General features: G+C 41.0%; 1 protein-coding gene across 1 annotated transcript; it reads left to right on the forward strand.

Moving 5' to 3' along the window:
• Positions 1-5,655: 5,655 nt before the first annotated feature.
• cyp27a3 (cytochrome P450 family 27 subfamily A member 3) lies at positions 5,656-21,673 on the forward strand. The gene is made up of 9 exons (XM_085135975.1): positions 5,656-6,141; positions 6,636-6,826; positions 8,812-9,011; positions 14,333-14,530; positions 14,943-15,106; positions 16,780-16,946; positions 17,814-17,895; positions 18,036-18,242; positions 19,020-21,673. The coding sequence occupies exons 1-9, from the start codon at positions 5,671-5,673 to the stop codon at positions 19,176-19,178; spliced, it is 1,839 nt and encodes a 612-aa protein (XP_084992101.1). The 5' UTR covers positions 5,656-5,670; the 3' UTR covers positions 19,179-21,673.
• Positions 21,674-21,694: the final 21 nt, after the last annotated feature.

The raw sequence follows: 21,694 nt of genomic DNA on the forward strand, positions 1-21,694 counted from the left end.
TTTTACTGAGATACTTCCTTGTAGAAAGCTATCTGTTACACTGTTAGGTGTATTACTTGTATGATAGGTATTTACATTGCATAGTAAAGTATTACCACAGAGCCAGCAGCAATGCTCCACCTCTCTAAAGGCATAGATGAGTGTTTTCTCCAATCAGCCATTACGAACACGGCGAGTGTTTTCTGTCGTAGTAAAATCTAGGTTTTCCCTTCAGTGTGATGTAATTAAACTCCAGCATGTGGAAAGAATTTCAAAGTGAATTCCTTTCTGTGGCTTGTAGAAAGAGTACGTGTAAAAACACATATAGGTTTCTTTTCACAACTCTGTTATGGCAGAGAGCAGACGTAAGTGCGCACATAACTCTACATAAAAGATTGAGATCACGGGTAATTTCTCTGTTGTAAACAGACTGGGAGATAGATTAAAGTTGAAAACCATGAATTATTGCAAACAAGTAGAAAATAGAAACGGCAGCATTGATTTAAGCAGATCTGATTTTAAATTTTTTTTATTCTTGATTGCTGACAGCTATTCCAAACTAGTTCATTGTAGTTAGTTCAATAGTTCTACACCATACGTTTTGTCCTTGCTGTAGGAGGAAGAAAAAAAACTATTTATCTGCACATGGGAAGAAAAACTCCTTTTTTTTCAGAGACCATCTGCCTCTGCCATGGAGTAAGGAAAGCGTGGGGAGAGTAGAGATTACAACAGAAAAAGAAACACTCGTTCCGTCAGCTGGACCATTAATTGCAGATAAGAAACGTGCAGCTGCAGAGCCAGCGATACCTGCAGAGCTATATAGGAAAAGCCAGGACAGAGACAAAAAGCAGAAACTACAAGAGAGAACAGAGTTAAAGGTAATTACACACCGTGATGGAATATAACTGGACGATGAGGGAAAGGGCAGAGCAAATTGCTGAAGGCCTAAATTCCAATTAATGTGCATGTGTCAGTGCACTTTTTGACCAGATTTGTAATTAAAACTTTGTATTTGAGCCTTCAGGAGCTGCAGATTTCAAAACAGCTGAATATGTTCACCAACGTAGCTAATTTGATTAAAGTAGCTGCACAATTCTTCAACTTCTGCACCAATGTTAACTTTCTTTAAAGCAAAATCAGGATAATTTAGGAAGCACGTCTTTTTGAGCCTCTGGGACTAGATGCACAAATAACACTTTGACGCTGTTAATATACCACCTACATACAAGGATCCTCCCACACATTCTGTGAATGGGATGAACTTTGAATGTCAGAGGGTTCATGTGGCAAGAGCACTGTGGAGCACGCCTAGTTGCCTTTGGCATAAATGCCTCTTGTCAGAAAGTTGACACTGAGTACTGATGAAAGGTAAAAGATTAGATAAATAAGACTATTGTGAAGATTGTATTTCCTCTCCAGCTGTTCAAGGACATGAATCACAATCTCTTCAATAATACAGTTTTATGTTATTTGCAGTTGCAATCTTTTCTCAGAGCAAATATAGGCCATGAAATAGAGACTCGTTCAGCACGGAATGGGGGAAAATTCAATTTCTAAAGCATATTCCCGTTTACAGAGTCAGACCCCCAAACCAGGTTTGCATAAATCTAGAGTGAGGTGGATTTAAACATAGCATCAATGGAATATCTTTTATTCAATTCAATTTTATTTATATAGCGCCAAATCAAAACAAAAGTCGCCTCAAGGCGCTTTATATTGTACAGTAGATACAGAGAAAAACCCAACAATCATATGACCCCCTATGAGCAGCACTTTGGCGACAGTGGGAAGGAAAAACTCCCTTTTAACAGGAAGAAACCTCCGGCAGAACCAGGCTCAGGGAGGGGCGGAGCCATCTGCTGCGACCGGTTGGGGTGAGAGAAGGAAAAGATTAGGGGCGATCGTGGCTCAAGAGTTGGGAGTTTGCCTTGTAATCGGAAGGTTGCCGGTTCAAGCCCCGGCTCGGACAGTCTCGGTCGTTGTGTCCTTGGGCAAGACACTTCACCTACCGCCTACTGGTGTTGGCCAGAAGGGCCGATGGCGCGATATGGCAGCCTCGCTTCTGTCAGTCTGCCCCAGGGCAGCTGTGGCTGCAACTGCAGCTGCCTCCACCAGTGTGTGAATGTGAGAGTGAATGGGTGGATGACTGGACGTGTAAAAGCGCTTTGGGGTCCCTAGGCGGGACTAGTAAAAGCGCTATACAAATACAGGCCATTTACCATTAGATAAAAAAGCTTCACCACAGCTTTTTATCAGATTTATTCCTTGGATAGTTATTCAATACCACTCTTAATTGCATATTGAGACTTGTTCATTAAAGCTTTCTTTTTTAACCCTGGAGAACCCATGGAGTCAGATCCTACCCCATTGGTTTACTAGAGAACCCATGGGGTCAAATTTGACCCCATGGGTTCTCCAGGGTTAATTGTACCTCACACCACAGAAATGACATCTACCCAATCCTGAAGTCTCTACCTTTTAAGAGTGATAGAGATATTTTACCTGGCTTTGTACGAAGGTGCCCCCATTCTGGTATGACCTCTGAGATACAGTGGCTTGCAAAAGTATTCGGCCCCCTTGAACTTTCCCACATTTTGTCACATTACAGCCACAAACATGAATCAATTTTATTGGAATTTCACGTGAAAGACCAACAAAGTGGTGTACACCTGAGAAGTGGAACGAAAATCATACATGATTCCAAACATTTTTTACAAATAAATAACTGCAAAGTGGGGTGTGCGTAATTATTCAGCCCCCTGAGTCAATACTTTGTTGAACCACCTTTTGCTGCAGTTCCAGCTGCCAGTCTTTTAGGGTCTGTCTCTACCAGCTTTGCACATCTACAGACTGAAATCCTTGCCCATTCTTCTTTGCAAAACAGCTCCAGCTCAGTCAGATTAGATGGACAGCGTTTGTGAACAGCAGTTTTCAGATCTTGCCACAGATTCTTGATTGGATTTAGATCTGGACTTTGACTGGGCCATTCTAACACATGGATATGTTTTGTTTTAAACCGTTCCATTGTTGCCCTGGCTTTATGTTTAGGGTTGTTGTCCTGCTGGAAGCTGAACCTCCGCCCCAGTCTCAAGTCTTTTGCAGACTCGAAGAGGTTTTCTTCCAAGATTGCCCTGTATTTGGCTCCATCAACTCTGACCAGCTTCCCTGTCCCTGCTGAAGAGAAGCACCCCCAGAGCATGATGCTGCCACCACCATATTTGACAGTGGGGATGGTGTGTTCAGAGTGATGTGCAGTGTTAGTTTTCCGCCACACATAGCGTTTTGCATTTTGCCCAAAGACTTCCATTTTGGTCTCATCTGACCAGAGCAGCTTCCTCCACATGTTTGCTGCGTCCCCCACATGGCTTGTGGCAAACTGCAAATGGGACTTCTTATAGTTTTCTCCACGACTAATAGTTGTCCTGTGGACAGATTCCCCCACCTGAGCTGTAGATCTCTGCAGCTCGTCCAGAGTCACCATGGGCCTCTTGGCTGCATTCCTGATCAGCGCTCTCCTTGTTCGGCCTGTGAGTTTAGGTGGACGGCCTTGTCATGGTAGGTTTACAGTTGTGCCATACTCCTTCCATTTCTGAATGATGGCTTGAACAGTGCTCCGTGGGATGTTCAAGGCTTGGGAAATCTTTTTGTAGCCTAAGCCTGCTTTAAATTTCTCAATAACTTTATCCCTGACCTGTCTGCTGTGTTCTTTGGACTTCATGGTGTTGTTGCTCCCAATATTCTCTTAGACAACCTCTGAGGCCGTCACAGAGCAGCTGTATTTGTACTGACATTAGATCACACACAGGTGCACTCTATTTAGTCATTAGCACTCATCAGGCAACATCTATGGCAGGGGTGGGCAACTCTAGGCCTCGAGGGCCGGTGTCCCTGCAGGTTTTAGATGTGTCCTTGAACCAACACAGCTGATTTAAATGGATAAATTACTTCCTCAACATGTCCTGAAGTTCTCCAGAGGCCTGGTAATGAACTAATCAGAAATGAAGAGTTGTAATCATTTGAACAAAGGCCAAAAACAGATATGATGTATTTTTGAACATCTTGCAGCTCTAGTACAGGTGCAATATTATCTGAGATTTCCAGCTATGTTACCTGACATGTGGTAATTGCTTTTTTGTTGTTTTATTGATGTGTCTGCATTGTTTTAATTTTGCTTAATCTTTTGTTTCATTTTCCTTTTTCCTTTCCTTTTGCACCCTTGGTTACTATTGAAACAACAATAAAGTCATGATTAAAAATCAGTACTTAACAGGTATTTGTATTAATACTAAACCGCTGCAAATTACCAGCAATACTTAAGACAATAGTGTATGATTCACAAATATATGCATATATGCATTTTGTTTAAATAGTGTTAAAATAAAATAGCGAAAAAGGGATAACTAAGCTTTAGTTGGGGGGGGGGGGGGGGGATTCATTAGTTTGAACAAAACAGGTGATTCTTCTAACTTTAAAATGTAAAGTTTAAAAATGTTTTGTCACACTTTTTGTAATAATTGCAAAGCATTTAAGTCAAAATAACTATAAATTGAAAAAAACAGACTAGGCTTCTCTATACTTCCACTGATGATGGAGGCACTGGGTTAAACATTATGACTTTGTTACCAAGTAGAACTCAAACATCCCTAAACAATAAAAGTAGTGAATAAACTTGAATGGCATTTTTGAGGTTTACATACACTCAGCACACTTTGGGTAAGAACAACATTCTCTAAACTTCTGCAGCTTTAAAGTTTGAAAAACGGAAATCAACAATCTTCGCCTTTGCTAGGCAGTCATGCTTCAATAAGTTATTTTGTAACTTTTTTGTTGATTTTTTTAACACATTTTTTGTCGCTGTGCTCATGTTTGGTTTTATACAGAAGGCTATATGCGCCCCCAAATAATGCGACAATAAAAACATATAGGCATGAGCCTGACTAACATTAGGTCACCAGTTATTATTATTAATAACTCCGAACTAATTATTGTTACGGTTATTATTATAATAATAATAATAATAATAATAATAATTATTATTATTATTATTATTATTATTATTAGTTGACTCACAGTGGTTCCAGAAGAGGCAGGTGCCTCGGAAATACGAAGAAAACGTAGTAATAATTAAAAACAGGAGGAAGAGGGCAATGTTGGGGCGGTTATCTGTCTTTCTTAGGTTTCTTAGGTAACACTGTAGCTAACAGACAACAACAACACCAACAACAAAAGCTGGTCTGGGTGGGCAAAACTCTGCCGTCTGATCCGACCCACCCTCACCGGATCCACCAATCCCCGCAAGGCTGTACCTCCAGCCGCTGTCCTCCGGTAGTTTCAGGCTATAATGCAATTTTATTCAAACTGCATTCACGCCTACGAAACGGGCGTTTACGCAACAGTGTTTGACGGTAATTTTCCAACAAATAAATATAGGAGTGTGTTTTATATAGCTACGAGTAAGGAAGAGTAAGGAAGCAGACGTTTCCACCCCCAACATCCTTTAAAGGAAAACGGAAAACCGGGGCTTTGGCTCAACTCCACATTAACCTTATTTGTATAGGTTGTGAATTATGAATGTGTTTGACTAATTTATCTTCACCAGAGCTTTTTATGTATATGAATAATATTTGTTCCTTTGCGTTTGCGCAGGTTACAAACAGCGTCCTGTAGGTTCACTTGCTGACGTTTCTTATAATGCCAAAGTCCACAGTTGTTGGTAGGAGGTTGGTACACAGGCATCGGGTTTGCTGTTTCACAAACAAAGAGGCATTATTTCACCGCTCTCTCTCTCACACACACACTCACACACACACACATAGACATATACAGGCACAGACACCGGGGCTGATTCGCTTGTTTAGCCTCCTGTCGCGGCGCAAAGAAGGGACCGATAAGACGCACTGCATGGTTAAAATGCTCGGGAGATCTCTGATGAACGTCGGACTGCGCGTGAAGTGTCAGCAGCTTAAAGGGATCCAGAGAGTCACAGCGGGACTAAACCCTGCCAACTATGGGGACATCCTCCGCCGCGAGCCAGCCTCCACCAGCACCGTCATGGGTGTCAACAAAATGAAAACTATGGATGATTTAGGCGGACCGAGTTTCATGACTACCTTGTATTGGCTTTTTATAAAGGGATATTTCCAAACGACGCAACAAATGCAAGTAAGTTGGAAAAGAAGGAGTTTTCCTTCTGGACTAAGGGTTCAGTCCGCCCCCCTGAGTTTGAACTACAGTGCACCTTCCCCTGGAGCTGCTAGAGCGATCAGCGTATCCTGATGACCCCACTGTGGTATTTACTCACGCACAGTTTGGGGTTTAGAATTGAATCTTGGTTTAATAAGCGCTTAATAACAACGATTAAAATCATCTGTAACAAATCCTGTAATACAAATAAATGAATAAAAAAAATCTAGATTAGTTTTCCTTTGAGAGACAGTCACAGTCTTAGGAGACTTAGGCGAGAGTTTTCCACGATAGAGGATAAGTAAGAGATATTTTTTTATAATGAGGATACTCTAAGCAAAGATAAGTATGCACTGATACGTCATGATATTTTCTAATTCCAACAGGAAACTGTTGGTCTCCTTAAACATCATTTACCTCCTGATAACTCTGAACATGCAACTAACCTATTAACTCCCATTATTTGCTCAAAGATCGAGCACAGCAAGATATACGGCCCCCTGTGGAAGTCCAAATACGGCCCTTTGGTCGTGGTGAATGTGGCCAGTGCCGACATGATAGAACAGGTGCTGAGGCAGGAGGGTAAACACCCAATCCGGACAGACATGCCCCACTGGAGGAACTACAGAGAGCTCAGGAACCAGGCCCACGGACCCCTGACTGAGTGAGTGAAACCATCACAGATCCACCACATCTGTGTCCTGAATCCACACTGCACTGTAACTCTGAGCAGGCTGACAGCATGTTGTTTGTTTTGTTTTCCGCTGATGAAATCTGTCTGATCAAGCTGCAATAACATGTGATGTATCAACTGCAGATCATTTCTTTTCTACAAACAAACAAACACGATACATTGATTTTTTGTTGTGTCAGTTGCTATGCGAAAAAACTTTGTCCTATGCCAAACTTTGCTAGGTGTTCAGGTTCTTTAACATGGGAGCAAATATGTGGACTTTGAATGCAATGTTATGAACAAAAAAGAAAAAAAATCCATAATATAATCCAGTCAATATAGGATAGATAGATAGATAGATAGATAGATAGATAGATAGATAGATAGATAGATAGATAGATAGATAGATATAGGTGTATATAGGACTGCAATGCCTTTAAAAGTATGGATTGACAATTTTTGATATGTGACCTAAGACAGAGGTTACTGTTACTGTTCTTCCTCTTCATAGAGGTTGTGGTTGTTGACTACGCATCACTCTCCTCTTGATTTTGCCTTGAAACAGTTCTAACGAATTGGAAACTATAATTTAACATAATTTTATCTCACCTCATTTCAATTCAATTCAATTCAATTTTATTTATATAGCGCCAAATCACAACAAAAGTCGCCTCAAGGCGCTTCATAGATACAGAGAAAAACCCAACAATCATATGACCCCCTATGAGCAGCACTTTGGCGACAGTGGGAAGGAAAAACTCCCTTTTAACAGGAAGAAACCTCCGGCAGAACCAGGCTCAGGGAGGGGCGGGGCCATCTGCTGCGACCGGTTGGGGTGAGAGAAGGAAGACAGGATAAAGACATGCTGTGGAAGAGAGACAGAGGTTAATAACAGATATGATTCAATGCAGAGAGGTCTGTTAACACATAGTGAGTGAGAAAGGTGACTGGAAAGGAAAAACTCAATGCATCATGGGAATCCCCCGGCAGCCTACGTCTATTGCAGCATAACTAAGGGAGGATTCAGGGTCACCTGGTCCAGCCCTAACTATATGCTTTAGCAAAAAGGAAAGTTTGAAGCCTAATCTTAAAAGTAGAGATAGTGTCTGTCTCCTGAATCCAAACTGGAAGCTGGTTCCACAGAAGAGGGGCCTGAAAACTGAAGGCTCTGCCTCCCATTCTACTTTTAAATACTCTAGGAACAACAAGTAGGCCTGCAGAGCGAGAGCGAAGTGCATACAGAAGGTATGAAGTTCAGTTCATACCTTCTGTATGAAATTACTTTGTGGTTAGTATTTGTGATGCATACTTTGGCACATTGGCAGCGTTCAGGGATTCAGTCCAGGCCTGCAGCTCAGTTTTTGTTTTTTGCTTTTTTTAGTGTTAGAGACTGAGACCAATATAGACGTCATCAGTTTCATATAAAATCTAAAGTATTAAAAGGAAGGGCCTGTGGACCACAATGTGCTTTGGCAGAATAACAGACACTTTCTCAGCTCCTCATTTATTCTTGTCCGACTTGTTTTAGCAGCACTTATCAGTGTTGAAAGTTAAGACCCTGGAGCAGTGCTAACATGCTTTCAGACACTATTAGACAAGGGTACACTACATTAGGGTACAGTCGTTCATGTGCATTTGGATATGTTTAAAGATCTCAAACACCCACTCGTGTTTCCAGAGATTTGCCCATTTGCTATGGATATTTTATTTTGAACAGTTTGAAGCACTTTGGAAACAATGACACTTGTTATTAGTATTAATTCCTTGTTGACTTTGGTCTTTGGATGGGATTTGTTGATAAAGAAGGGAAATATGTAGACTCTTACTAGCCTTGCCTGTAAAGTGAGTCCATTTAAATGTAAGCAAGAATAAGCCAAATACAAATCTATACTTATAGATTGATATTATCATAAAAAGTAATTTTCTATGACTTGCTCTCTGGAGCCTCATTCCCTTGTTTTTATATTGGTTTTTAGGATGGGGGCCAAATGGCAGCGGATTCGCAGCATCTTGAATCCACGAATGCTGAAACCCAAGCACGTCTCCTCCTATGCCAACACCATCAATGAGGTGGTGTCCGATTTTATCTGCAGAGTGAACTGGCTGAAGGAGACCAGTGGACAGGGAGTCATGGTCAATGACCTGACTGCAGAGCTCTACAAATTTGCTTTTGAAGGTCAGCAGAAAACAAAACAAATAAATGAAATGTTGTTAATTAATCAGCTTTAGAAACTCATGCAGAAACAAGAAGAAAACAGAGGAATATGCTGTGTAATTGTTCTTGTCCTTGATTTTTTCAAACCTGCAGACCTCATTTTCTGTGTCATTCAGTAAGCCGACAGCTGCTTTTTCTTTTGGCCTTGACCGCTGATTAGGCACAATAATGTGGTCATATAACGCGACACGGTCCCTTTGACCGAGATTATTTTTAAGTGTTACAGTCCAGTCTCAATCATAAATCTAAAATCCGACAGCAGCACCATCCAAAGGAAATCCATCTTCCAAGACGGCACGTTCCTGCTTAGAATGTTGGTGGTGTTATATTTATCTTATGCTAGCAGATCTTCACACTGAGGTACACCGGCTGCTGGCTGTAGCCTCATAAACAGAATGTGATTTCTTCCATTTCATAACACATTAAATTTAAAGGTGCGCTATGTGAAACTTGCGTCACATGAACTGACCACATATAAAAGATCGCAGTAGCATTTCGGTGGCAAAAGCGAAGGGTTTCCCTCAGATGTCTGTCTGTGACGTAAACAATGAGCTCGTTGGCTCCGTGTCAGGTCTAGCAAAGTGGAAAAATTCAACCGGAGTCCAAGAATAAACACAGGGAAAGACTAGAGATGCATCACAAGCTCTTAAGTAGTATCCATACCAAAACAGGATGACTTAAGGATAACATACATAAGGAACAAAGAGAACCTGAGGAAATAAATACAACAGAGGTGAAAACACAATCAGCAAACTAAGAATCAAAGTGGCAGGTCCAAGAAATGAGCGCTCACACTCAGTTTTACTGAATGCAGCCGAGTTTAATTATGCTTGCTATCAGAGTCAGAAAGGAGGCTAAAGCAGGGTTTGCTTTGCTGAGTGACTGACGAGTGGCCAGTGTTGGGAAGGTTACTTTTAAAATGTATTCCATTACAGATTACAGAATACATGCCCCAAAATGTATTCTGTAACGTATTCCGTTACATTACTCAAAGAGAGTAACGTATTCTGAATACTTTGGATTACTTAATATATTATCATGCTGTTTACAACTACATGAATGTACTATTGCTGTGATTTATTACTGTTACTGAAGGTCCGCGGCTCCGAACCGTAGTAAAGGGACCTCTGGCTAATACGGTGGGTTCTGTGTCGGGTTCGTAGCTGAAAACTTGCTTTACTTTGTTGTCTGGGTCAACTTTGCTAGCAGAGACAGAGAGAGGTGTTGAAAGGCTGCTCCAACGGAACTTATTGTTTTTGGAGGAAAACACGAACACGGTGTACAGTCGAGTCTTAATAGCTTACTTACAACTGGGCTCGTCAGGCTCTCTTCTTGGCTGCAGTGGTTATTATTATATTTACATGCTTCCAGCTCCCGTTTTTGCTCGATGACAGCTCGTACTTTTCCTTTTTTCTCCCTCCCTCGCTCACAGACACATAACGTGTATGGCAGTCCATTCTCCCTGCAGCACGGACTACACTGCCCATGATGCTACATTCTTTAGAGCTATACCTGTAGCATTCTGCCTATTAGCTTAGCACAACAACAACAACAGGCGCTCTCTCACCCAGGTAGGGTTGCCAACCGTCCCTTAAAAAACGGAATCGTCCCGTATTTAGAAACAAAAGTACACGTCCCGTATTGAGCTAATAAGGGACGCACTTTGTCCCGTAATACAGTGAGAATCAAAAGTAGTCTATAAGTTTTAATGTAATTAACGCTTTGTTTGAAACCATAATTCCCAGCCCCGCCCCTGCTTTGTGACCAATGAGCTGACAGCACACTTATGACAATTCGAGTATGACAATTCAGATTACCGCTCATCTCATTGGTTGAGGAAAGGTCGCTTGCGGAGAAAATACCGGAAGACAACAGATGACCACAACAAAAAGCATGGCCAACAGGGAAATAAACGCCGACACTGCGGTGCAAGTCTCAGACGACAGTACACCTGAAGCTGGGCAAACACTGCGATTTTCAAACTGCACGATTGGCTCGCATGGGTTATAAGTTCGTAGGTCACGATGCAGGGTCTCACACTATACCGCCCGATGCTCTGATGCGACCTGAGTCACACTGTGCCTCCATAAAATGAAGGTTATAACAGAAAATCTGTCGCTCGCTCTCCCTCTCTGTCTTTCACTCACACAGACACACACCGCCATCAACATTGCTAAATTACTAATGACAAACATGATCAGTCAGCTGTGATTGAGCAGCAATGTAAATCCAACTATTTTCACGGTTGTTGTGGTCGTGATAATTTGGTGATGCCACATCGAAAAGGCTCGGATGAGCTTTCCAAAGTTCTACAAGTTGTGCCTCCATCGCTTGAGTCCAGATCACACGCTGCACAGCCGTGCTGCTCCGTCTTTTTCACCGACGTTTACGTGTTTGCGCGTGAGCAGTGTGAGCGGCTGCGGTGACACCCTCACGAGCGATTGATGATCGGGAGCTGGTCGTGAGGTGTTAATCGCTTCTCGTTACCCCATGTATACTACACTATGCACGATGAAGGCCAAAATCGGGCCGATCACGACTCAAAAATCGGCTCAAAATGGGCCAAAAATCGCACAGTGTGAGCCAGGCATTAGACCAGCAATGTTTGTGCCTCTCAGAGAAAGAAAAAAAGGCTGCAAAAGTGCAGGGAAGAATGGGAAAAGGAAAACACCTGGCTGGAAAAGTTCACGATAACACCTATAAAGCGCACTGCACTGTGTGCCGGCGCACTTTTTCCATAGGCATGCTTCTAATGGTGGGCACATGAAGAAGATGAGGGGCGTGAAAGCTCGGGGAACCCTTAACCAATTTTTGTCTACCAGGCCACGGCAGAACCAGATATGGTAAACACTGGTTTGTTTGTTTTTAAACCCTCTGGTTAAGGTTAAAATGAGCATGTGCAGTGAATATCAGCGCTATGTGGCCAGAAGTGTGATAATATAATTTATTTTGTGTAATAAACAACTGCAAGGATAGATGATTACAACAAATAGATGAGTAATACATAAAAGTAATACATAGATGAATAATGATGATGAGTTATGATGCGTAATCATGGGAACAAGTGGGTTTACAAACGGGAGCAAAAGCTGAAATAATGCCTCTGCTGAAGCCAATTGCACTAAATGCACTAAATGTGCACTGTTACAAGAATATTTTTCTTTCTATTATTTTCTATTAATTTATATAATTTTAAGTTAAGCAGGACAGAGTTCTTTTAAAGAAAGATTTACTTTTATTATCAAAAGTTAAGCATGACAGGCTTCTGTTTAAGAAAGAGACCTGTTTTATTGTGTTAATGTTGTCATTTTGAGCTAAAAATAAATGGCTAAATGATTTTTGTTTCCCATGTGTTGATATCACAAAGGATACGCATCTACTTAAATCAAATTCAAGTCAAATGGTTAAAAAAAATAATTTCACACACAAAAAAAGAGCTAAAAAATTCACCACACTGGGAAGGGTGAAGACAACTGGGTCGCCCGGCCCTGGCCACGAGGTGTCCCTTATTTATTTCTCAGGGAGTTGGCAACCCTACACCCAGGAAACACGCAGAGAGAGCGTCACCCCGTAATCATGGCAACCGTAACGCTGCCGCCCGGAACAACAGAACGTAGCTGTCAAACAAAACCCAAACAGGCCTGACCCGCCACAATATGAAACAGGGAAGTACCGCCGTGTAATCCATTTATTTCAACAAAGTAACTGTATTCTAAATACCACCTTTTTAAACGGTAACTGTAACGGAATACAGTTACTCATATTTTGTATTTTAAATACGTAACGGCGGTACATGTATTCCGTTACTCCCCAACACTGTTTATAAAATACGAGTATCAGTCTATTTTGTTCTCACCACCGTGCATATGCTAGTAAATCAGAATCATTCGGGACCAGCTCACAATATCCGTACACGGAGATGATTTATCTGAATTTCAGCAGTGGGATAACATCTCCTGGTTCTCTGTCTATACATGACAACCCCCGGCACTACAAGTTGTTTGTTCTTGTTTTCGTGCACCACCCTCCCTCCCTTTTAAATCCATTCACCACTCATTAGTACGTGGGGATCTGCCCGGTCCGGGAGCCTCGGCCAGTCCCCTCTGAGACCTTCCCCACACTGCAGCCTCAATTCATACTCAAGCCATCTGCCATTATCTGCTAGAAATGCTGTCAAACCTAAAATGAGGATGTGGTCCAAGCTAGTGAATTGCATTTTATCAGTGCCTCCATTAATCTCCATTAATAGGTGAAGTAGAAAACGTGGTGACTGAGATGAGGTGGGAGCCAGAAGAGGTGCAGCTTTCTAAAGTGTTTCCACAGGAGTGACCATCTTTCAGTCATTTCACCTGAGAAAAATGTGGAATCAAAGTTGATATGAATAGATTGGCAAACAAGAAAGGAAGGAAGAAAACAGGTGGAGGACAAGGATCATGTGACCTGTCAGCCCCAGATGAGAGAACAATAAAAGCCAGATTATCCAGCATTCATGGGATAGTGCCAAAAACTTATTCTATGAGTGACATTCAGCAATGATAGAAGTCATTTGTAATGAAAGATAAGAACATTTAAGATACAATAAGATGAGATAAGGGACAGTGGAATATGTTTAAATGGAAAAAGGTTAAATATATAATATTTTTCTTTATATTTATTTATTTTTATTGCATTTCTGAGCATTTATCATATTGTGAAAACTGTAAATAATGACCAAAATTTGATAGCAGAATAATATTAATAATTAGTAAGCAGCAGCTGTAGCAGTAGTAGTGTTAATTGTAAATACTTGTGTTTATATTCCTGAGTAAGCCAGGCTGTCGTTTGTTTGTATGCATGGTCAGAGGGACTGTACAGAAAAATTCAGGTATGAAATATGAACAAATCTGTGTGTGAAACATTCATACGCACAATTAATGTGCAGACATGCGCGTCTGCAGCAGGAAATGAGGCTCAAATAAGTTTATCAGTCTATCAGCTTCATCATGTTTTTTCTTTTAACTAAATAAAAAGCTGGTGAAAAGTATGTGTAAGAAAACAAATAGAAAAACCACAAACAAAACAAATTTTTTTCTAAGGAAGGCAAATAATGAATGACAAGATGCCGAGATCAGCAGCTCCAAAGGTCACGGAACAGGGATCAACCCTGGACACATTTCAGTGGTCTGTGCTGTTTGCAGGACGGTTTTTCTATTGTATGCATGTGCTGTCGAATTGATGTTGTTTTGTCAAGTTGCATTGCACTGAGCTCTTTTGACAAACTATCGTTTTGTTTTTAAACACAGGAATATGCTCAGTGCTTTTTGAAACCCGTATGGGCTGCATGAATGAGGTGATCCCCGAGAAAACCCAAAAGTTCATTGTCTCCGTGGGGGAAATGTTCCATCTCTCCCAAGTCGTCATCCTCTTCCCACAGTTCCTCTGGCCCTACCTGAAGTCCTGGAAGAGGTTTGTCGCAGCCTGGGATCATCTCTTCAAAGTTGGTGAGCAACATTAATTTTTAACCAGTAAATAAAAGTGTGGTGGTAAATTCACTGCTGAATATTTACCCCCTTTCTGGGGAAAAGACTTTTCTAGTTGTCAGAAATTTGTAGGATTTAATTCATGGAAACATTACCTACTCCCGATTCCATACTGGTTGTGGATCACTGAGGTTAGTTCAGTTCAGGGTTCATGGACATTTTCAAGTAGCACTATCAGCTAATTTCAAGGTCAGCACACACAACACAACACACACAAAGAGACAAAGTCCACCCTACATGTGGCATTTCACACAATCAGTGTGCTATCAAGATCCCTAACCGTGTCTCTTTCCCCATCTAGTGGGCAAACATGTCTTCTCACAGTCTTTTTCTTTTAATTTCACATGAGATAAGATGATGTTGTCTCTCGTAGCTGAAGAACTGGTGAATAAGAAAATTGAGGAGATCCAGGAGAACGTCCACCTGGACAAAGACGTGGAGGGAGCGTATCTCACACACCTCCTGCTCAGTGAACAGATGAGCAGCACAGAGATCCTGGGCAGCATCACTGAACTCCTCCTGGCAGGAGTAGACACAGTGAGTAATAACTACACCACTCCATCATTCCCAATTCCCAAAATAAATTTGTTTGCATTAAAGTGTCTCCCATTATTCGTTTAGGCTTCCAGGTTTCCATCTTCCCAGAGCCACTTAATAAGAAACAAAAAAAAATGTTAGTTTTCCTTTATATAAAAACAACCCACTACCACTCACCCTAGATAGAGACACAGTTATTGGGAAACAGTTTTACTTCTTCTATTCTACTTCTAATTTCTACTATTGCTGACAGTGGAGCTGCTAACATGTTGGTTAATTTAAGTTTCTTTTTTCTCTCTTTTCAGTTCCACCTTTTTGCTTTTGTTTGTTCCTCTTTATTAAACACTTATTTCACATTAACTCTGTTCTACAAGGTGCACGAGTGCACAGGGAAGGTAGGGGAGGGGCCAGCGGTGTTACCAGAATCGATTGGGCATTGTATTGTCAGTAATGAAAATGAACTAATGGGCTGCTGTGCACAATGCACCGTGCACAGCAGCCCTTCAAGCCAGCCTGTATAGTTATATTGACAAAGAAAAAGAGAACTATACTGACCTAATTGTGGTGGCCCATCAGGCAGATTACCAGTCCAACCTTGGAGTATAGCTCTCAGTTACAAGTTAAGAGATAATTTTTGAACATATTAAAAGTCTTCTTAAAGTCAAAGAATGCATATAAAAACAAGAAGTTGAAGTTGATCTTGTTACGGGCCTCCTCCTGAAGGTGCCTGTGTGGGAGTGTCCTTCAATCGCTTCTGCCTGAGGTGCCACCTTTCCCTTTTACACAGCTGACTCTCGTCAGTAATTAAAAGTATTTAATCCCAGGGAAAGGTGAGCTCTGGGCCAGAGTGCCATGTGAGTGGTTACAGCTAGTGAGCTGTGTTATTGTGGTGTTTGCAGCTAGTGAGCTGCTCTCTTTCTTTTTGGCTTACGTTTTACTTTATTGACCAATGCCTGAGTTTTGTTTGTTTTCTTAAATGGTGATAGCGGCTTGTCCGTCTCTTTTAGTTGAGCTACTTTAATAAAACTCTTTAATTTAACCCTTATGCCTTGTCTCCTTTTTCTGACCCGGACACTTTTTGTTACTTCCCCCTCACCGCCTAGACCCCTCAGGGGAACGTAACAATCTCCATCGATGTCGGTCAGCAGCGACTGCTTCAGCTTCGTCCCAGGCAATGGCGACAGTTCTCAGATCGTCCATGAATGTTCGACGTGGTCAATGAGTGTACGAATTTTGGCATTCCAGAATAGTAATTTTAAATTTGATTAACTTGAGAAGTGGCCCATGAGAGTATAAGCAATTATTTTTAAAGATCATTGGTCGCATGCTTGTCTACAGATTTACTCAAAGCAGCATTTCATCCACTTAAATATGAAATAGCTTTGTCCTGGATTGCAAATCTTGAGTAATATAAATGAGGTGTTCTTGTCTCAGATGCTGCAGATGAGTAATCGTCATGTAAAAACATGAAAGGTATGCCATCCATTAATCAATGCGGTGAAGTTTTCTGGAAGATATTTCTCAACCCAAAGATCAACCCCCCTAAAAGTCAAACACAAAACTTTATATTCTGTCAAACCAAGCCCAGCTCTGAACTTGGCTGGATTGTAATGGAACATGTCGAAACATTACATAAAACAGAACATTACACTCTGAGTTTCTCTGATTTGCAGACCTCCAACACCATCTCCTGGGCTCTGTACAATTTGGCGAGGGAGCCAGAGATCCAAGAACAGTTGTACCAGGAAGTGATAAGCGTTTGCCCTGGGGACAAGGTGCCAAACAGTGATGACATAGCTCAGATGCCGTACCTGAAGGCCATCATCAGAGAAACACTGCGGTAGGAGGGGAATCTTTTTATTAATAAGATAATAACCAAGGTGAAATGAAACACTTATCTGCTCCTAAACATGGAAGTTAAAGAAATAAAATCACTTAAAAGAATACTTCACTATTCTGCCCTCACTAGGGTGTGAAGCTGGTTTCTAGCTTGGCAGATGGCTAACAGGTCCACAATAAACATCCAGGAGTCAGCGGATACGTTTTAGATGTTTACTGTTGAAGCACTGTAAAACTGGTACAGAAACAAAAATACAATATTACATTTCTGCTGTAATTGCATTTTCTTTACAACATCAAACATTAAGTCATGCACTACAATGTATATAACACATAAACACAAACTTATCCAAACCCTTTCACTGGTTATTAGGCCCGCGCATTTAGCGATTAGCTTAATGCTAACATCACATAGGAAATCCCATAGACGGGCTAACGTGTTAGCATCGCGGCCGTTTTTCCTCACAAAAGAAAGTTTTCCACACAAACCTCTAAACTGCTACACAAAACTATCGCAGGAAAACTTACAAAACAAATAGCAACTACTTACAGGCATGTGCTTTCTCAGGCCCAGCAAGAAAAAGTGAACAAAAAGTGGAACAGACGACAGTTTGTCTAAAGAACTGTTTTTCACTGGTGAGGTACTACGGCAAGTCTGCTGGTACAAAAAACCCACACCCAAATTATCATGCCTGCCTTAAAGGGGCAGCACATTCACCATTTTGAAAAATGAGTGCAACCCTTTGCTTAAAGTTAGGAGATGTGGTTTATGGACTTACATGTTTGTAAGGGGTGAGATAGCAAAGAGTTGCATTTACTGAACAAATGGAAACTGTGTTGATGCCTTTCTGCGTTTTGTGGTCGCCAGCCTGTATCCAGTTGTGCCAGGAAACGCCCGCGTCACTGTTGAAAATGAGATTGTGGTGGGAAATCATCTCTTCCCAAAAAAGGTAAGATGCACGTTAAGCACACCTGGCCTCTTACTAGTAAATAAATGCAGTCTTGTCTATACAGCGCCATCTGAAATCAGTTAAGGTTGTTGGGGTTCAGTCATAGCACAATAGCAAACGTCATGGGTTTCCTCTCTTAGACGCTGTTCCACCTGTGCCACTACGCCGTGTCCTATGATGAGAATATTTTCCCCAACCCTCACACCTTCCTGCCGGAGCGCTGGCTCCGAGGAGGGGAGGATAAGTCCAAGCATCACCCGTTCGGGTCAGTACCATTTGGTTTTGGGATCCGGGCATGTCTAGGTCGGCGGGTGGCTGAACTTGAGATGCATCTCCTCCTCTCCAGGGTAAGAACATCTGTTCCTAATGCTAATGATGCTCCGTGCATGCTTATAAAGAAGCAACTTCTGCCAACACAGCAGTGTACTTTGGCTTTGAGTCGAGCATGCAAAGCTACTGTGTCAAGTCTTGCCCAGGCAGCAGAGTGGATAGTGATAAAAGCTACTAGATTATACATCTAATTCAAAAACAGTTTGCATGTTTTGACAAACTGTAACTTGCACTTTAAGTTCTTAAAATATAACTTTAAGTGCAAAATTGGAAAAGGTAATGGATAAGGTTTGGAAGGAGTGCTGTGAATTAATACTTTGCTTTATGTGAGTTGCTGAAGAAGTTATTATAAAAACTCAACAGTAGCTTGATGCTTACAACTTTAAAGACTTAGAAGCTAAGGTTGGGTTATTATTCCACTGCATATTATGTTAAAGGATCCATACAACTTTATAACTATAAGACTGCAAGACTGAAATATGCAAACAAACATTGTGCCGTTGCTTTTTTAAATTTCCTGGAAATCGGTTGTTCTTTAGCTTCATTCAGGGAGCAGTATCAACCTAAAGTAACTTCTCGGCCCATTCAAAGCTGTTTACTCTTTTGTCAGCCTGGGCATGCACATGAATACAAACCACTCATCAGTCACTTTGAGCTAAGTCATCCAAAATACACAGTAGTCAATTGGCAAGCAGCTGGTAATCAGTGAGTTTACAATTTCTGCTCACATAAATAAATGTCAATTCCATGTTTTTCTTTTTAAAGAGTTCTCTTTCTTTTTTGTGTGTTTGAAGTTGATACAGCACTATGAGGTGAAGCCTGATCCTGCTGGAAAACCAGTGAAGCCAATCACCAGAACTCTGCTTTGCCCTGCTACACCAATCAACCTACAGTTTCTGGGCAGACAAGTTAAGCAGGCGGAGCCAAGAGCAAAGTTAGCGGGTTCTCCGTGAGCTGTTTTTCTATTCAACGTCTTAATTTCACTAACTATTCATTTTATTTCATGAAAACTGGATTTATGTTGTACAGTATATAATGGAGACACACGCGCACATACATCTTCCTCCACTACTTACCAGCTTAACAAGATAAACTGGATCACATTCAATTCAGTTCAATTCAATGTTATTTATATAGCGCCAAATCACAACAAAAGTTGCCTCAAGGCGCTTCATAGATACAGAGAAAAACCCAACAATCATATGACCCCCTATGAGCAAGCACTTTGGCGACAGTGGGAAGGAAAAACTCCCTTTTAACAGGAAGAAACCTCCAGCAGAACCAGGCTCAGGGAGGGGCGGGGCCATCTGCTGCGACCGGTTGGGGTGAGAGAAGGAAGACAGGATAAAAGACATTCAAACATACCTGCCTGGCCACCCTCTACATTGACATCTTCACCCTTCTGCACTCCTTCATGACTGAAGAATTGAAAATATTACTATTAGTATTACTATAGTTAGATAAATATCTACTATATTATAAAAAATTATATACTATTGGCTGAAAATGACAAGCAGTGGAGGGATTTTTCAAACCATTTCATTGGGAAAAGGAAGCAACAAAACACTATGAAAACACCTTATTAAAGAAAAAACTGTATTAGTGGACAATTGTGCATAAAGTATAAAAACTGAGATAATTATTCTGAAGAAAATTATTTCTCATCAAAGTTAAATTGATTAATATTACTGCTATATATGTTTAAGGGTGACCTAATCTGTTTGATGTCCAGCTCCATTCACAAAATATCTTAATTATTTTGCAGTTTGTAGTAGCTGTCCAGTGAGGAAGCTGTTCACGACCACAGAAACAAAAGTCTACGTCTTTATTTTGCACATTTAGCATTCAGCAAAAGCAGAATTAAAAGGATTGAGCAATATGCGACATGGTTTACTGTCAATATCTACAGGGTGATTTCAAATATGAATGAAAAAAGAACGTGGCGTGTTGGCAAAACAGCTGGTTAAACATTTAGACATTCTCATAGATGCTAATCTGAAAGTGCTAGCTGACCCTGCGCCTGGTCGACTTGCTTGTTTTTATTAGACTTGACATGTTCAGAGAAATCGTCACAGCTTTCCTTGTTAATGTACTAAAGAAAAAGCTTTTTCATGCTCTTCTTTACATCACATATGTTAACCAAGGGTGGTTAGCAAGAGGGAACTTCTCTGTTATGATGCTAAATCACTGAAGCTGGTTTGCTTGGTAATTCTGACCATAACTGATCTCAGAGCAGTAAAAGCTGAGCTAGCGGCAGCTTGCTTGTCACGCTAGTCTGCCATCGGTTTACTGGCAGACCAGTGGTTTGTCCACAATGCACATGTGCAAACCACAAGAAAAAAGGTTTCTGGCCTCTCAGCTTGCCCAGCTTTAGTCATTGGTAACAGGAGGCGGACACACCCTCAGGGACTGACAAAGCTGTAGTCTCCTAGGAGACTGAAATAAGCACATCTTTCAGTGACAATGTTACCGGCGGTCACAAGATGGCAGTAACGTAAAGCCACACATCAAGTGAAAGAGGAGGAGCTTGATAGCAGTGCTGTCTGAGGTGAAAGGAGACAAATCACTTTACTTTGGTGTGTTTTACTTTTTGTGTATGTTCAGACTTGACAACACACTCACAAATACACACACACACACAAGCAGTATGTAATCTTGCTTTAATTAAGGAACATGTCTGTCAATGCAAGTGAACGACTTTGCATGCACATGCAGTACTTGTGTGTGGATGTGGAGGTTTGGTGTGAGTTCATTTATGTAGAAATTGGGGACCTATATCAGCGAACACACCAGTTGATTTGGGACTACTGTCCCCAGTTAGATTTGAGGCACATAAAATATTTGTGTTTAGGGTGGGGTTTTTCTGTGTTGTATTGTGTATGTGTGTGTGGTAGTTCTGAATGTTAATGTGCACGGTTATCTGTCTCTCTGTGTTAGCCAGAGTTGCATAAACGGAAGGAAATTAATAGGTGGATACCCCATCAATGATCATGTCTGAAAATAAATCTATACTGCACAGGTTTTTAAAGGCATTTTAACATAAAGTAAATTTTCTCCAGGAAATCCATCATTTTATGTTTAAATTTTGGTTTTATTGCTAAATTGTTGGAAAGTTTTAATGTTTACTGTTAGTAGTATGTACTGTCGTAGACCAATGCTGCCCTCTTGTGGTCTGTTTTGTCCTTGAAAGCATTTTTCATTCACGCCTTACTCATTTTCTTTCTTTGCAGAGACAATAGATTTTTTTTTAAGCTTCTTTAATGTGTCACTGTCCAGACATAGCTTTTATAGTCACAATAAAATGATCAGGTGGCCAGTGAGCAAGCAAATGTTTAGCTGTGTTCTGGTGACTTGTTATTACCACTTCTATTAGCTGTTCGAAAAATGTTAATCCTACACTTACAAGTCATGACCCACAAAGTGATTAATAAATCCCTACATGTCAAAAGGTTGTGATTGTTTGGATTCT

The sequence above is a fragment of the Neolamprologus multifasciatus genome, chromosome 16, assembly GCF_963576455.1.
Source record: "Neolamprologus multifasciatus chromosome 16, fNeoMul1.2, whole genome shotgun sequence".
In the NCBI taxonomy this organism is placed as follows: Eukaryota; Metazoa; Chordata; class Actinopteri; order Cichliformes; family Cichlidae; genus Neolamprologus; species Neolamprologus multifasciatus.